Source organism: Alosa sapidissima, chromosome 20 (genome assembly GCF_018492685.1).
Source record: "Alosa sapidissima isolate fAloSap1 chromosome 20, fAloSap1.pri, whole genome shotgun sequence".
Lineage (NCBI taxonomy): Eukaryota > Metazoa > Chordata > Actinopteri > Clupeiformes > Clupeidae > Alosa > Alosa sapidissima.
Genome location: NC_055976.1, coordinates 30,614,548 through 30,632,896, shown reverse-complemented (window position 1 = coordinate 30,632,896; position 18,349 = coordinate 30,614,548). Strand labels below are relative to the sequence as shown.

The following is an 18,349-nucleotide window of genomic DNA, read 5'->3' as shown; positions in this document are numbered from 1 at the left end:
CAGAGCTGCAAAGAACCGAAAGTGTGTTTGTAAGTGTTCAGGATCAATAGAACATATTACAGGTATGCCGGCGGGGTAGGATTATAGGCTGTAATTCTACATTGACAATGTTTGACATTGCATGAGCCTTCTTACAAAGTATTATCAGGGTCTGTAAAGCCTGTCGAGCCATTGTCAGTGAACACACATTTTAGTTATATTGTTGTGCTGTACTGTTTTGGTTGTGCTCTCACGGCCATCTTGGATTGAAAACTATTGTGCTTTCTTTAGAAACATAGGTTTAAATAAACTTTGTGTTCACTGACAATGATCTCTATGCTCGTTGATGTGTACAGACCCTGATAATACTTTGTACAAAGGCTCATGTGATGTCAAACATTTTACATGTTTAGAAATACAGTTAAGAAAGCGTAGGGCTAATTCATTGAAATGGATATCAGCTGAGTCGAGAAGAACAACGCAAGTCAACAATGTGGCGTCTGAGGTCATTCTCTTTGAACGAATATTTGAAGCGTGCCAGTGCCAATGCAGAAATACAGCCTACAATCATAGTCCGCCGGCATTTCACTTTAAGCCAGTTGTTCTTAAAGAACCTGAAAGCAAATTCCCAGCAGTCTAAATGGATTTCTCTTTTTCTTTTATTATTAATTTTTCAGCTCACCCCTAAGATGCTAGGAATACCAGGACACACTTCTAGCAACAGTGAAGGAGATGCTGAAAGTGAGGATATCACTGACAGTGATAAGGAGTATGTTCCAGAAACTGAAAACAGCAGCTCAGAGGAAGACAGTGAGGAGGAATCTAAGAGGGTTACCCATGCTGTTTCTTCAGTCGCAGCCACCATCAGTAGTAGTAGCAGTAGTATCACCACTGAAATGATGTCCCCATCATCTTCGGGTGAGTCTATAATTGTCATGACAGCGGAGAAGAACACCGATGGCACCAGGATCTACAGCAAACAACATTTTTGTCTTTTCTGTGAGAAGCCGTATGCAAAAATTGCGCGACATTTAGAACATGTTCACAAACAGGAGTCTGAAGTGGCCTCTGCTCTCAAATACCCCAAGGGTTCAAAATTGAGAAGGGTCCAAATTGATTTGCTTCGCCGTAAAGGAGACCGAGAACATAATGTACATGTGATGCGAGAAGGTACTGGTGTCCTCGTTCCTTGTAAGCAAGTGTCCAACTCTAACATAAATGCTACAGTATTCGGGCACTGTGTTAGCTGCCAGGGTCTATTTAAGAGAAAGTTTCTGTGGAAACACATGAAGACCTGCACACTAGCAAAGCAGAACGGTCTTCTTAAGCCTGGACGTAATAGAATTCAAGCCCTTTGCGCAAATGCCGAACCATTGCCAGTGGGTGTAAGCGCTCAGCTGTGGAAGCTCCTGAACAAAATGAATCAAGATGACATTACATTCGCGATTAAGAATGATGAGTGCATTCTTAGAATGGGAGAGAGGCAGTACAACAAAAACGGCCATGATCCGGCAAAACATCATGCCATTTGCCAAACAATGCGAGAAATGGGGCGGCTTCTTTTAGCAGGCAGAGTGCTCAGGATTAAAGACCATTAAAGAATTCCTCCATCCATCAAACTTTCCTCGAGTCATTGAGGCTGTTAAACACGTAGCAGGGTTTAATGCTGATAATAGGTCTTTTAAAATTCCAACACTGCCTCTAAAAATTGGACACAGTTTACGCCGTGTTGCAAGTATTGTCCAGTGCCAGGCCATGATCTCAGGGGATAAACAGGTCGCACAATATGCGCAAGAGTTTCAAGAGGTCTTCAGAACAATGTGGAATGAGGCCATCTCTTCTCCTGCATTGAAAACTTTGGCTGAAGCAAAGTGGAACAATCCTCAGCTTTTACCCTTTACTGAGGATGTTAAGAACATGCATGTGTACATGGATGAAAAACAGAAACAGGCTTCTGATAAGCTCATAGAAGAAAAAACTCCAAAGAACTGGAGAGAGCTGGCTGGAGTAACACTTGCTCAAATAATACTTTTCAACCGTAGGAGGGAGGGGGAAGTATCCAAAATGAGAGTGGCTGCATTCAATGTCATCAATGATCCATTGCATTCAGATGTGGCTGAAGCACTGTCTGATCTGGAGAAAAAGCTATGCAAACATTTCAAGAGGCTAGAAATCCGTGGGAAGAGGGATAGAAAGGTGCCAATCCTTTTGACTCCTGAGATGCAGAATGCCATGGAGCTGCTCATGAAGTCCCGTGCAGATTGTGGCGTACTTGAGGGCAATGTCTATTTTTTCGCTCGCCCTGGGCAGGACACTTTTCTGAGAGGCCATACATACATCAATCAATTTGCAAAGGAGAGCAATGCAAAGTACCCAGAGCGCATATCTTCCACCAAACTCCGCAAACATGTTTCCACCCTGTCAACCATTCTGAATTTAAAAGACACCGAAATGGATCAACTCGCAGGATTCTTGGGCCACGACATAACGGTGCATCGCAAATTTTATCGCCTACCGGAGGGTACACTCCAATTAGCGAAAGTGAGCAAGGTCCTGATGGCTCTGGAGCGAGGATCATTAATGAATTTCAAGGGCCAAAATTTGGACCAAATCGAGATAAACCCAAATGGTAATGATCATAAGTAATTTTACTTATATTCTATTTTTCATTTACACGGGGTTGGATGGGATTAAAATCATTTAAATCATTGTTCACTATGTCTTTAGAAACTATTCCTGAAGAGGAGAGTGAGAGTGACGCTGATGATGAAATGGAAGATGGCCTCTCAGCAGCAGGCAAGCGTGAGTAGTAAAATGAACAAATGTCTGATTTTCTGTGTTGCCCTGTCAGGTGAACATTAGCACCCAAACTGTCTAAGCATCCTATTGTTGCTTAGAGTTGCTTAGTTTAACAGTTTTGCCAGAGAACTTTTAATGGGGGAGAATGTGCACTCTCAGAATACAGTTATGTGCAGAATAATAGCAGTGTGTTTTAAAAAAATGAATAAAGCTCAAAATCCTTAGAATAGCTGTTAATTCCATAATATCAATGCATTGGGAACACTGCACATTCAATTTCAAATCAAAACATGACCAACACTGATTAAGTTTGTGTTATACCTTTACAGAAAGTGAAGGAAAAGGAATGTTCGGTATGTTGGGCTGTTCAAAGAAATAGCAGTGTTTGCATTTTTCTTTACAAACTCAAACATTTACTGTATAAACTGAAAAAATGTCTCAAGATTTTGCTTTACTTTGAATCACTGCACTAATATCTAGTTGCATTACCATTATTTTTGAGAATTGCTTCACAAATGCTTAGAAATGGGTGTCCCCAGAAATGACTGTCATTACATTTGTCCCCAAGAGGTAACAAATGGGAGTATGTGTGCGTGTTTGTGTGTGTGTGTGTGAGTGAGAGAGAGAGAGAGAGAGATCACCGATCACTCTTCATCACTCAGGCCTGCATTGTCAGTCACCTGATAAACATAAAAAGCCCTCACAGCATCAGACACACCCATTGCTCCTAATAGTGCCAGCACATCTCTCTTTTTTGCGGCCTTAACAGAGGAAGTGCCCATCGCTTGCCCCGCTGTAACACACTATGGAAACAATACTCCCCATTGTAAGTAATCTTTACACCCACCTTATTGGTACTCAAGTCAAGCATTCGTGCTTCACTGATTTTAAAGCTCCTCTGAGCCTTAACATAGTCTTTTGAGGCTTCCCTGTAATCAAACGCCTCCCAGTCTGTGCCATAAACATGAACGTTGCCGAATTGCTGCAGGATGGCGTGGTATTCCTGTGGTAGCAGAATTGTGTCAACTTTCTTGATCTTCTGTTCAATTCTGCCAAAGACTCTGTCTGCAGGGAAACTGTGCCCCCTTACTGGAAAGGTGTGCTCTATGCCAAGGTTGGGGAAAAGCTGCCGAAGTTCCATCAGCATGGACACCATGCTCATGTTCTTGTTCTGCCCAAAACAAGAGTCGCTGAACAGCCGAACCCCCCTGGATCTGCTGACTTTGCCCTGAAGTTGAACCTTGAGGCAGTCATTCAGCGCAGAAGCAATCATATTACTGTTTTTGCTAGCCTCATTCTCCTGCCACACATACAGATGAACATCATCTTTTGACTGGCAACTGTTCTCACCATGGTGTACAACCACACCAAACAGGTACAGATACATCTGTCGTGAGTAATAGGCCTGTCCTATTGCAGTTTTTGGAAGGACCAAGTTTTGCATCATATCAAAACACAGGGTCAAATGACCTTCAACAACCCTGCCTAACATTTAATAAAATACACGCGCTCTGCGACGATGCAAGATGAATGATGCTGATTTCATCTTCTTCTCTGTGTCAGTAAGGTTTGGGTCTGTAATCCTGATCTTGTACTTGGCACAATCAGCACATGCATCTGTAGCTGGGTGACCGAAGCCAAGATTGAGACTACGTTTACACGAAGCAGGGTATTTTCCTAAACGAATATCTGGCCATCTACGTTTGCAAATAAAACTGCATTTACACGAGACCGTTTTTTTTCTTTTTTTTAAATGTGTTTACACGAACACATACATGAGCACGCAAAACCACAGTGGCAGTCTAACGATAAGCTCAAGCTCACATTAACCTATCAGAATCCTGAAAAGTTGCCCGAGCAACATGAATGCACATGAATACTTTTCAACCAGTTTAGTTGAAGTTATGTGCTCCTCTATATAAAAGAGTTTTAGTTGCAAATGCAAACAGACAAAAAGGGTCTGCACCAACATAAACGCGATGGCTATTCTGAGCGCATCCATGATCACCTCAGCCCCAAAATGTGACGTTGGCTGCCCAAAACTCCGTTTACCACAGTTTACAACCAAACGCATAAACGAAGTTTAAAAAAAAAAATCACTTTGGCTGGAGTTTTTTTGGATAACCGTTTTACGGGGCGAATTCTCCGTTTGCGTCTAAATGAAAGGCTCAAACGTAGGGAAATGTCTTCGTTTATAAAAATACACATGCTCGTGTAAACGGGGTCTGAATTCCTTGGAAAACACGGAATAATAGAGGGAATAGCTTGTTTGAGCTCTGAGCCTCAACAAGCTTATGCATCTTGTACACATTCAGGTCACTAGGGAGATACTTGCGGCCTGGTGCTCCTCTCCGACCATAATGGCTGGCCCTGCAGGTGAAAGACTTTATGTGCTCAACAATGGATTGCCTTCTCCTTGCATGCTCCTCACTTTGTCGTGCACCACCTCTTCTCTCTGGGCGAACCTCAGCAGTCTTGGCATAATATTGAGCCACTCGGGATACACAGTCTTTGCTGATGCCTGTGAAAGTAAATTATTTAGATTGTCATATACATTGGAGTATTCAGTATGAAATTAACAGAATTGCACACTAATAAATTTGCTATTACCCCCTCCCCCATTTCAGTTTTTCCTTAGCAGGAGTTAGGAATCTCTTTTGCTTAACATACCACCTTTCGCACATATCATGCTGTAACTAGGTTTTCTTTTATTTTGAGGTGGTTTCCTGCCCTTATGCACCCTTCATATTAGGCTACTATGTCATCCAAATTCATTTGTAGATTTTGTACTTTTGCATCACTTCACACAATCTAATAACACCTTGTCATGGTCAATCTTTACTGTAAATATAGTTATCGCGAGGGGAAAACCTACAAAACGGTATTAAACTAACGTAGGCTAAGTTGTACTCACCAAACACTCTGATGAAGGTTGCCTTGCAAACGGCACTTATTCCAAACTCTCCCATTCGCAGAAAAGCGTTTTATTTTAAATTGCATTTTCTATTTACTTACTGCCACAGGTCGTTGTGCCAATGTAGCTTTACGTCACTGCCTGAAACCAAAACCACACATCCATTGATGTGCGATATTACAGCTCCGGTCTAGAATCTTTGGTTTTCAGTGCCCACGACAAAATTCCATAGGCTATCATGCGCCAACTTGTGAACAATTTGCAGCAGATGGCCTTGCATAGCCTAGGTTAGAGCGTTTCTACCTCAGCAAAATTAGCAATAGGGATTACTGTACAGCTACTGACATAAGTCTTGTCACCCCTTTAGAAATGTTGTTTTATAGGCAAAATACACACACTTTTGGAGTTTTTTTGAGAAAACAAACCAGGACCATTTTAAACAATTGCTGAGCTTCAACTACAACAGTTTAATGTGTCAAGATTCCAGTGAGATGATAAGCAAATATTATTTTACACAGGGTTCCCAGATTCATTTCCCTACAGCCTACTGCAGAGAGTATGGGAGGTTGGAGTCAGGCACAGTGGCTAAAGCAAGCAGGATCTGTGTGACCTGGGCAAACTATCTATTTTTCATGTTAGGGTCACTCCCAATTTGGCCTTCGAGAGCAACGGTAAATGAGCTTCTGCCTCCTTGTTTTGAAAGCAGTTACCCACAAACTGCGTGTTATTGGATTGTAGAGAAATACACGTGCAGAAACGTGTACTTGTAATGTGTTACTACCCACCACTGCATCTACTGAAAGACCAAGAACATAACCTGTCTCCGGTGTCGTGAATAAAGCTTTGTACACTGCCGTAAGGTCGGCTTGCCTGTGCGTTACTTTTTGCCTCTCTGTGGATTAATACTTTATTTTTACCACAGCCTGATTCACCAACTGTTCTCAAACCCACTTACGCAGCTTTTACGAAGATTATGGTATTCACCAATGTTGTCTTGTTCTTAGGTAAGAACAGAATCTACGATCACTCAAGAGCACTCTTACGCACATTTGAGAACTGACTTGTTTGTGCAAAATCAATGGTTATTGCATTTTCATCATATCTACAGGTGTAAATATAATAGAATTCCTTAGAGAAGTCCTTACACAGTGTCTACACACAAGGTCCAAAGGTCCATAAGCGAGGCTGTGATTGTTGTAATCTATAACTGAAAATGAATACATACACACTAGCTCCCCATAAACCTTGTGTCTTACACAATACATTTGGACTCATATAAACAAAATGCAGATCACTGTGTATCTTTAGTGTTTTACACACCTTTTATATTTCTATTTTCTACTTTTGTAATATTACAAATGATGAATCATTTTACGACTCTCCTTCTGTTTTGTACACATCTGCTAGACGTATGTGTTTTACAAGTAAAAGCCTTTAGTAAAAGCCTTTTACAAGTAAAAGTTTTATCCTATGTTGTAATGTGGTATATGTTTACAACTGGGGCTGTCAAACAATTAAAAGCTGGTTGAAGCTCTCAGAGCCCATAGCCACGACGCGGGGCGTACGCCAGGGCGACCCGTTGTCACCTCTGTTGTTCAATCTGGCAATTGACCCCCTGATCTGTGCCCTGGAGAATGCCGGACGTGAGGTGGAAATCGCAGGTGTGAGTTTGACTTCGCTTGCATTTGCTGATGACCTAGTCATTGTCAGTGATTCGTGGGAAGGAATGGCCCACAATCTACGAGTATTGGAGGTCTTCTGTGAGATGTCTGGTTTAAAGACTCAGCCAACGAAATGCCAAGGGTTCTTGATGACACCGGCCCACAGGAAATCCGCAGCAATGCGGGTTAATGACTGCTGGCCTTGGCTCATTGGGAGCGACCCAGTGACCATGGTGTCTCTGGGAAGTACTGCAAAGTACTTGGGTTTTCATCTGGGCCCCATGAAGGGTATTTCAAAGCCGGACTTAAGTATCAGGGTAACTGAGTGGTTGAGGAGAGTGGGGGCGGCCCCCCTCCTGCCGTCTCAGGAGTGCTGGTTGTTAAATCAGTACGTGTTACCCAGGCTGATCTACCAGACTGATCACTGTGACTTCGGGAAAGTAGCTCTGGCGCAACTGGATAGAGAAATCAGGGTGAAGGTCAAGCAATGGTTGGGCTTGCCAGATGGGCTCTTGTACTCCAAGAATGGGGACGGAGGAATGGGCCTACAAAAGCTATCAGCGACGATACCCATTGCGCAGGCCAAGCGAGTGTACAGGGTGCAATCGGGTGATCCAGTAACACGAGCGGTCGCTTGGCACGAAATCGGCTACGAGCGGTTCGTGGACCGATGGATAGCTGCTGGCGGGCACAGGACAGAGGCCCCTGTTCTGAGGCAAAACCCCAACCGTCTTGACTGTTCACCCAGTGGTGTATCTATTTCATACACCACCCCTCCGACAAACACAGAGGGCCAGTGGAGAGTTCCCTGCCAATGGCAGGAAGGTGAGTTCAAGAAGTGGGCTGCTAAACGGGTTCAAGGGGTTGGCATTACTGGCTTCAGGGGTTCCAGGGAGGCGAATGGCTGGTTGCGGCTCACGGGCAAATCGCGCAAGTGGTATGGCCCTGCGCTCCAACTTCGCGCCCAGGTATACTCGACTCGTGAGTTCTTTGCAAGGGGGCTGGTGAAGAGCAACTCCAGCTGTCGAGCATGCCACGCCCGGCTGGAATCTTGTTCTCACATACTTGGGGCATGTCCTTCAGTACGGGGAGCAAAGATTGCCCGACACAACTGGATCCGGGACCGACTCGCTAAGCTGGGGGCAGACCTTGGCTGGCGGGTGCACCGAGAAAAGACTTTCCGCCTGTCTTGGGGCAAGGTGGTCAGACCGGACTTGGTGTTCTGCAAAGGCGGTACTGGCCTGGTAGTTGACGTGACAGTGTGTTACGAAGCTGATGTCAATTCACTGAAGACCGCCAGCCAGGTCAAAGTAAATAAGTATATTCCAGCCGCCCGGGCTGTGCGGGCCGCTTTGGGTGTGAGCAAGGTAGTCACGTTTGGGTTCCCGGTGGGAGCCCAAGGCCAGTGGTTGTCTGCCAACTTACTGCCTCCTTCGGCAACTTGGGCTCGGGCGACGAAGGGGCAGGGCAGCGGCGACTAGGCTGTGTGAGGGGACTCTCAGGCGGTCCCTCGGGATGCTTGGGAAGTTCTTTCGCGGGTCGGGTTCCACTGGGTCCTAACGTCATCTTGGCAACACTCCCCGGTTTGCTCCTATGGAGTACAGGGCGCAAGGATTGCCTCTAGGAGGTATATGCCTTCACCTCTATGGGGTATATGAATTATTGGCACTATTTATTCTGGTGACGTGGCATTATCAATGCCTATGACTGGTGGTAACCTTCTTAGGTCGCATCGACTGCCATGAGCTTATATGAACTTACATGAACTTAAGTTATTACTCTATGATTTGCCATGAACTTAGTATCCTCCATGATTTACCATGAACTTAATATCCTCCATTATTCATTAGATTAGGTGGCACGGTCCTGGTCAGTAAATAGTCAGGGGTGCGTTTCCCAAAACCATAGGTGCTAACCTGTTAGCAACTTAGTTGGTTGGCAATGGGGAAATTGCATTGCAGCGAACAAAGTTGCTAACTTAGTTAGCAACTATGTTTTTGGGAAATGCGCCCCAGGGCCTTAGCCATGAGCCACTAGGTGGCCTTAGAGTTAGGTGGCAGGGGCCTGGTCAATTAATCAGTCAGGCTTCTGTCCACCAGCCAGTAAATGGCTCTCTTCTCAGAGTTCCCATTGGTAACTCTTCGAGGGGTCTCCCTGCAAGCAGCCAAGGTGCAGGCTGCAGGTCATCCTCAGGGCGGAAAAGGCCGGCCTCCTCATCATCAGTGATTCTGCTGAGATGTTCTGGGGTGGTGTGCTGTAGCGGGATGGGCTATAAAAGTCAGTTCTTGTTCATGCGCATCCGACGGTCATGGCCTCCTTTATCCCTCAAAGGGAGGGTTGCCGATCGTGTGCTGACCTTGTTAGTGCTGGCTGGTTGAATCGGTCTGACCCCGTATGCCTTAGCGGACTGTTTCCAAAGAGACATTGGGAAAGGGGTAAACGCCTTGGGGCCCCTGCCTATAATCCTTCCCTCCCCGGGCGGGTGCTCGGTGGTCCCTCACTGTGTATAGATGGCAGGCGATCAGCACTCGTAAGAGGCTGGGACAGCCGGCCTGTTCCTGTACATAGTGGGCCTGTTCCTGTACATAGTGGGGCACTTAGCCCGGGGGAAATCCCTTCCCTATCGTGGATGGATGGCGTGCGAATCGTGGTAGGGATTGAGGAAGCTCTCCTGTTGCCGTCTGAGTTGTGAGCGGATGGCGGGCGAATCGACTCTTGTTTGAGGTTGAGGTAGCTTTCCTGTTCCCGCTTGTGATAAAGATGGATGGCGAGCGCATCAAGTCCTGGCCAGGGTTGAGGTAGCTCTCCTGTGCCTGTCTGTCTGCGTGGGTATACCGCTGGGGGTTGAGTTCCCTCCTCCCTCGCCTTTCCAACCCCTCGGTAGTTCCCCTGAAACCCCATTAACTCTTTGGCAGGACCTGCGGGCGGTCTGCTTAGTCACAGGCTTGGATAGCCACCTGCTCCGGGCGGGAAGGTACGGTGGATTTATAGTGCGACTGGATGGGGGGTCCAATGGCCTAAGAACTAAGAAGCCCTCCCACCGCCAGATGTCGCTAACAAGATGCGTTGGACATCCCACCGTGGCCAAACCTCGCTAGGGCTACTTGGGACCCAAGTGGCTTGACTCGTTAACCCTCTAGGCGCCACAGTCGACTATAGTCGACAAGATGCGGTACTGAATAAAACGGCCGATTTAGTCAAATAGGGTGTCATATTTCGTTCGACCTCCACTCCACTAGATGGCAGACATGTCATACGTCATCCCCGAGTCGAAAAAAGGGCACTCTTTAAACAAAACTTTCGCGCTACAGCTGCATTGAATCAGTGCGTACAATACCGGAGCTAGTGTGCGTGTGAGCCACTTTGTCAGAGCGATATTGTCAACGTCAGCGAGTATTTGCATTAGATTATCGTCTAATGGCATCAAAAAAGTTTACCTGAAATTAAGTGTTGGGTCTTCTATTCGCGGACCCTGATTCTGAAGGGGAATATCTGCCTTCAGAAAATGACGGTGATTCGTTTAGTGAGGCTTCAGATGCGTCCCTGCCTTGCAATGATGCAGCTGGACAAAGTAAGAGTTTACTCCATAGTTTAGCTTACACCAAGCACAAACGTTGAATCGTTTGCCCAATGTCACTGGTGGGAATAATGTTTCACGGGTTCGGAGTGTTCATCGGGAAGTTAGCAGGGTGTTAGTGGTGTGGCGAACGAGGCTGGAGGTAGCATAATGTCCATAGCGCTAGCTTCTGTCTTGTGCCTCTCCACAATCGCGGCGACAGTAACGTGGTGGAGCCTTTGTCTAATGCCACTGGGTATGTTAGACAAGGTCGAAGTGCCCATAGGACAGTTAGGGGGGAACGTAGTGGCAGTGTGGGGAGTCGCAATGAGAATGACAGTAGGCCTAGTCCGAGCTGCGCAAATTCTCTCCACTCGGCGCGCGCGAGGCAGATCTGGCCATGCTGCTCGCATGGTGGAGGTGGTGACACGCTCTCTCCCTCTCCCACACACACACACACACACATTAGGTCATGCATAGTCTATCACAAGATGATGGGAATGCCGGCCCTGTATGGATAGGGATAGGGAGTCATTATCTCTACAGCAAAAGGCCTGCTACATAAAAAAAAAAAAGTCAGCCATTTATTAGTAATGATTTACACTGTTGATTTGCTATCTAATTCCCTGATCATTTAGGACATAGCCTACACTATGTGATCCTTTTTGTGTGTTCATGTCCTTGTGATGTGTGTGTCTTTGTCAGCTAAGAAAAAAAACAAAAAAACATCAACAAAAACAACAAAAAGAAAAAAATACTAACATTGTCTCTTGTCTTGTCATCTCACTCCTGATCTGTGCCTTGCCGTGGCAAATGAGCTTTTGAACTAAACAGGTCTTGTCTACTTGTGTTTGTGTGTCATCTGAATAATATATATGTGCCCCATACATGGAATCAGAGTGCCTGCTGTATGTAGTAAATGGAAAATCTCTACAGCAAAAGGCCAGTCTACCGCTACATGCATTTGGTTTGTTTCTGCCATTTATAGTAATGATTTACACAGTTTGTTCACTACTTACTATTTACCTGAGCATTCAGTATTGTGCAATATAGCATACAGAAGGTGAGGGACATTTTGGGGGGAAAGAAGTGGTGCATTTTATCATTCAAACATGCGACTTTTCATGAAAATTCTATAATCCAAGATGGCCGCCACCATATGACGTCATAATATGCAAATTAGATATAAACATTTAATCCCTACATAAACTTTGGGTCATCCTTAATATTTCTCTAATTTACAGAAAGTCTGTATCTCTTATCACTTTTAAGATATAGCCTTTTGAAATGAAGATGTCAAAATCGAACGTTTCGAAAAAAAAACTCTGGCGCCTAAAGGGTTACTCTAGCGCCTCTGGCTCTCTGGCGCCTACTTAATTAATCTAGATTAAAAAGTACATTTTCTTCCTAAAGACTAAAGCTTCTTCAATGGCATATACAGCATACATCACAAAATGAATGTGTAAACACAAAGGTAAAAGTAAAACACATTATTTAAATGATAATAATGACAGTAATTTTGTTTTAAAGTATTCATTTCTTAAGAAATACTACTCATTTGATGCTGTCAAACTCCTTTGTAAATGGTGCACTAAACCCAATAGCCCTCATTTATCAACTGAGCATAGAAACCAGCGCAGAAATCATCTTACGATGGGGCTCATCAATACAAAATTGCACAAAACTTGTCTCTTCTTAAGTTAGAAAGTGTAATAAGACTAACGGAAATGAAACGTTGCGATTTTCTAGGCTGATTTGACATCTGCTGCAGCTCAAACTTGTTGCTGGAAGGCCTATTATATGCGAATGGCTCAATAAATCAGTTATGGTTCCTTTGATCAAAATTATGGTTCCTTTGATTAAAATTAAAAGGCCCATTAAATTGTGAATGGCTCATTAAATCAGTTATGGTTCCTTTGATCGTTCCCACCCATACTTGGATAACTGTGGCAATTCCAGAGCTAAAGAGTGGAGTGCACGCACATCTACAAACTTTAAACAGGTGCTGGGTATAAGGCTTAGCCAACAATTGAAAAATAAAAAGATACCCGCACACTGTTTCTATAAGCTCCCAGAGTGGTTTATTAACAACGTTTCGACCAGAGGTTTCGACTAAGACCTCTGGTCGAAACAATAACAGCTTATAGAAACAGTGTGCGGTGTATCTTTTTATTTTTCAATTCCAGAGCTAATACATGTAAACGAGCGCTGACTGGCCCCCTTCATGGGGGGCTGCGGATGTGTGCATTTATCAGATCCAAAAACCCATCCGGGGGCCTCGTGCACCTACCATGGTGACCACGGGTAACGGGGAATCAGGGTTCAATTCCAGAGAGGGAGCCTGAGAAACGGTTACCACATCAAGTGTACACACCAGCAGATGTATGGCGTTAAACGACTCCAAGTTCACAGCCAAACCCACACATAGCTGTGTCTGTATTATTTGAAGTGCACTACACAACATAACAGCCTCCACCTGCAATGATGTGAGTGCACTACACAACATACCAGCCTCCACCTGCAATGATGTGAGTGCACTACACAACATAACAGCCACCACCTGCAATGATGTGAGTGCACTACACAACATAACAGCCTCCACCTGCAACGATGTGAGTGCACTACACAACATAACAGCCTCCACCTGCAATGATGTGAGTGCTGCCACACTGTAAAACTAGCCCATCCATGTAGTATCAGGAGTATCAGGCTGAAACCTACTATGCCAGTTAAAACAAATAATCTGATACCGGATGGTGCGTTGCCCGGGTCAGCAAGGTACCTAGACCTAGAGTCGGGGTAGAAACACTAGCGTCCGTCTAGCCAGGGCCCGAGGCTTTCATGGTGCCCCCTCCCCCCTCAGGCTTGGGGTTGGGTGAGAGTGTTCGGCATGGGAGCGCAGCAGCAGTGGAGACTTCCATGCCCACAAAGCCGATCACTTATGTGCGTGCCAAATGGCACATAACTGAACTACGTTTCCCAGAATGCAACAGATATACTAAGTGTACAGATCAGCAGATGTATGGCGTTAAACGACTGTTGGTGAATCTGCCTTTCCGTAGCCAGATGTGTAATCTGTGCTCTGAGGGGTTCATTGGGAGCGGCACGGTGGCACGCTAGGCGCAAACACCCCAGAAGGTTTGTGGCCCACAACTCTGTGGCCCTCAGACTTCCGAGTCCTTCATGGACTGCGAACGAGCTTCAAGTACTGCGGTCGCCACTTGCTAGGATCCCGGGTAGGCTTCCTGAGACTCCCATCCTGGTCTCGTTGCTCCCCAGGAAAACGAAGCAGCACATAGTGGCAATGCCCCATCACAGGCGAGGGTGTGAGAACTGGTGGATAGGATAGGTTGGGTTGGGGGGGGGGCAGGACTGCCCACTGACTAGAGCCCTTAGGTAGTAGGAAAGCGCCCAACGCAAAGCAAGTGATAGAGGAGGGTCACCAACTAGGGCTGTGTGATATATCGAATATACTCAATATATATCCAAAATAGATTTGTGAGATATATAAAATTAGTATATCGTATGTATCGAGTATTTTATTGTCGTACACTTTTCAAACGGTAGCCCAGACTTGCCCTGGTTTCGTGTTTAAAACAATCTCCGGTAGCTTTCTCCCTCTCCCTCAGGCAGTAACGTGAGTGACTGAGGGGAAAAAAAAAACACTCGCGTCACACTCACAAACCGCGCGACCATTAGTTCTGAAAGGGAGGGAACTTCATCTTCTAGTTTCTTTCGATTTGCAGCGCGAACACCGGCATAGACAGTGCAACCTAAAGTGAACTACGAGTTTAAAATGGACGAACAGCTTGTTCCTAAGAGCTAGTTAGCTATAGGGTGGCCATACGTTCGAATTTAGGCCGGCCCGGACATATTGATTTTAAAAGCCCTGTACAGTGTCCGGCGCGGCCTCAAGCCGGACGCTCATTTGTCCTCCTTTTTGGAGTTGCGCTGGGCATCTAGAATATTTGCTCGGACGCAGCATCGTTTCACAAACTATGGACGGGAAGACTGCTAGTCAAATTATGCGCAGTACTTCTGTCACTCGTCTGATAATTTTCTGTGCAATTTATGGAGGAACCACGGACTGACAGAAAAAGAAAACAAACGTAAATCAGGAGGAAATACATGTTAAGTTGATCTGTTTGCATCTGTGTTGCTGGCCTAGCCTATAGGGAAGAAATATAGTTATAATACCTGTAATATCTGTCAGCAGCTTGCTTGCCAGCATTTCCCAGTAGGCCTACTTCGCAAACGTTGTGAAATATAACCGCATATTTTTTGAATGTCGGCGACAGGCTAGCCTACATAAAAAAAAGTGTGTTCATAATACCTGCTTGAGATGAAACCAGCAGTTTTCAGCAGGATGATGCGAGGAGGACTTGTCTCTTAATTAATTTAAAACAAGTCTTGAAAAGGTCTTAAATGTCTTTAAATTTGCTCTTGGAAAATGTGGAGATACCCTGTAATAACATCATGTACACCTGCCAAAACCCCTCCACCAGCAGCCTGTCAAATGACCTTAGCGGCATCGTTTTCAAAACGATGAAAACGTTTGCACTTTAGTTTATTGCACTTTGAATTCTGTTCAGTTCTATTTCATATTTGTTGTAATTTTGTTTCTGTCTTGTTTGAATAAAAAAATAGTCTTATTTCATCTCAATTGTGGTTCATCACTATGCAAATATAAAATGTTTTGGATGGATACTACCTGTGAAGTTAACCAAGAATGGTATATAATCTGCAGGGATTGTAGTGAAAACAGTAAAGGGTAAAAGTGTGATTTCATGGGGTCCTTTAAAGGAGATTTCAAAATATCGAGATATGTATCGTATATCGTGAAATTGAAAAAATGTATCGGGATATACAATTTTTCCCATATCGCACAGCCCTAATCAAATCTAAACAAAGTACCTGTCTATATTGACTGTGTCTGCAGGCGAACTTGAGCCAATATCCTCATTGTCCATGTTCATGGGTGTAATGGATGCTTCAGAGACGGAGTGATGGAGCAGCATATTGAGAAAGGACTCCTTGGCACTGGGAGTTGGGTTAGGTGGTTGTTCACACTCTGCGTACATATCCAAAAGAGCAGACTGGTTGTGCTCTAAAGACATGGGTTGTGGGGGTGGAAGCTGGTCATGTGCCGATGCAAATGGAGGTGACTATCACCAACCAGGTGATTCGAGAGATGAGCCACATGTCATAAATTCGCAGCATGGGAAACCCTGCCAGGACGTCTGTGACACCAAGTCCAGTCCTAAAGAGAACCAAGCGGGCTGAGTGGTGGCCTTATGAACCGACAGGCCACCTCCCCTTGAATTGGATCCATCTGGTGAAAAGCTTTGCTTTAGGGCTGAAACGATTCATCGAGTTACTCGAATAACTCGATTACAAAAATTACTCCAGGCAAAAACCCTGCCTCGAAGTCTCGTTAAATTCCTGTGACGCGCACTATACGCGCAGGGATCTGATTGTTCCACACGGACCGTTGTTCAGAAAGCACACCACTAGCGCGTGAATCGTGACACATTCTGAATTTAGCTGGCGCCATGGCGGAGTCAAGATGTCCATAAATGGTAGAGAATGTCAGAGAAAGTTTTCAAGTAAAGTTTTGGGATCATTACGTACTCAAAAAGGAAAAGAACAAGTATCTGAACCGAAAACATCCACTCCATGCTGTTTCACCAAGCGTCAATAAAGTAGGCTATCTATCAATCTATGTAGCCTATCTATCATCTATCTACGTAGCCTATAGCCTACATTGATGTTGGCTGATTTTAATCACATACTGTATTTGTAGCGATGTCATGATATAATGTTTAGCTTTGATGTTTTTAAGTAGTAAACTTATTCACGTTCAATTGCAAGACAGTATGCCTGAAAAAGAACCCCTTATACACACATGCATGCACCCTCATCTTTCCTCACGCACCGCACGCGGGCACACACACACACGTTGCTAGGTTACCATAGTAAATAGGCTCACCCCAGAAATTGTTTTTTAGTAGCCTAATGGTAAAATTATTTGTTAGTAGCCTAATGGTAAATGCTGCAGGTGTAGAAATCTACATAACACAGATATTTACTTTGATGTCAGGTCAGAAACAGCATGACCTGACATCATGAAACTTGTGCATATTAATACATTAAATTGCTTTCAATCTTCTCCCTCCCAGCACTTCACAACATAGTATGGACAGCTTTGTTCGCCCAACTAAGTCATGCACAAGAGGCTGCAATTTTACAGAGCATTTTGAACATTATTTAATTGTTGGCACTGGCACTTAAAAACCCTAAATAGGTAAATTGCAATAAATGGGCTTAGTTTTGTAGCCTAATGTTGAAGTTAGAATGAATACCTGAATAGAATGAATAATAGGCCTACAGCCTAGGTGTTATTTCAGATAGATTGCAGATAGATTGCGTCTTGTCTGTTAACTACTCATTGTCGTCATCGTGAAGCGCTGTAGGCTATCTCGTGGTTATGGAAATTTATATAGCTAGAATACATGTTTCCAATGATATAATGTTTCTATAGTACAAAATCTTATTTCACTCTGTTGTACGTGGGTAAGGCCACCGCACATCCAAATAACTGCCCTTCTTGACGCACAGGCCGTCACTCTCCATAAGTTAACATGGCAAAACTAATTTTTCTAAAACTGCTTTTCCATGTCTCACCTGCAATAAATATAGTAGGCTATAAACACAGGTATGTGTGCATTTACTTAGAATACATGGGGTTGCCTGGTCGGGAGGACAGCTTCATTCGTCCCTCCATAGACATTTCAGCAATAGCCTAGGCTGTTTTGGATCCATTACAAACATGCAATGTGAAAGTCTGGGATTGGGGAGAGCACTTAGTATGCCTAGTCTAGTGCATAAGCATGAAGTTGAACTTTAAGATGAAAAACACTCTTTAATAATAAGCCTACAATAAATAAATAAACCGCTAATGACGTTTACTTTTGACTATCGCATTTATCGCCTGTAACTCCTAACCTAACAGGAAAGTATTTGGCTGAGCAACGGAAGTTAATATGTTCTATGTTTTGTCCACATGATGTAGGCCTATGTCTTATCGTTGTTACACTCTAAGAAAACTGGAATGTTTAATTCGTCCTCCTTTTCAATCGTCTCGAGCGGTCGCTCTCTCTCCAAACTAACTTTATTCTCAAAATGTTGAGTTTAATGTCGACACGTCGAGATTAAAGTCGACATGATATTTTAACTTTATTCTCAAAATGTCGAGTTTAATCTTGTCATGGCAAAAATATTTTTTCTTCATGTGTGGCCGTAGTACATCGTTGTAGTCTTGAGTGATCGCTGTCCCTATAAATGTCTGGTATTTAAAATTACGTTTTAACTCTAAATTACGTGTTTTTGTTGATGGACGTGGCGCCATCTTTGATTCAGTTTTCCTACCGTTTTAAATAA

General features: G+C 44.2%; 1 protein-coding gene across 1 annotated transcript; it reads left to right on the top strand.

The window, feature by feature from the left end:
- The first annotated feature begins 857 nt into the window (after window positions 1-857).
- LOC121693962 lies at window positions 858-2,823 on the top strand. Its single transcript, XM_042073852.1, has 2 exons — window positions 858-2,608; window positions 2,707-2,823. The coding sequence occupies exons 1-2, from the start codon at window positions 1,735-1,737 to the stop codon at window positions 2,787-2,789; spliced, it is 957 nt and encodes a 318-aa protein (XP_041929786.1). The 5' UTR covers window positions 858-1,734; the 3' UTR covers window positions 2,790-2,823.
- The last annotated feature ends 15,526 nt before the right edge of the window (window positions 2,824-18,349 follow it).

Excerpts from the sequence above, each read along its gene's own strand:
- LOC121693962 (XM_042073852.1), top strand. The coding sequence starts at position 1,735 with ATGATCTCAGGGGATAAACAGGTCGCACAATATGCGCAAGAGTTTCAA. Across the intron at positions 2,609-2,706 it reads AATCGAGATAAACCCAAATG|AAACTATTCCTGAAGAGGAG; the intron begins GTAATGATCATA and ends CTATGTCTTTAG.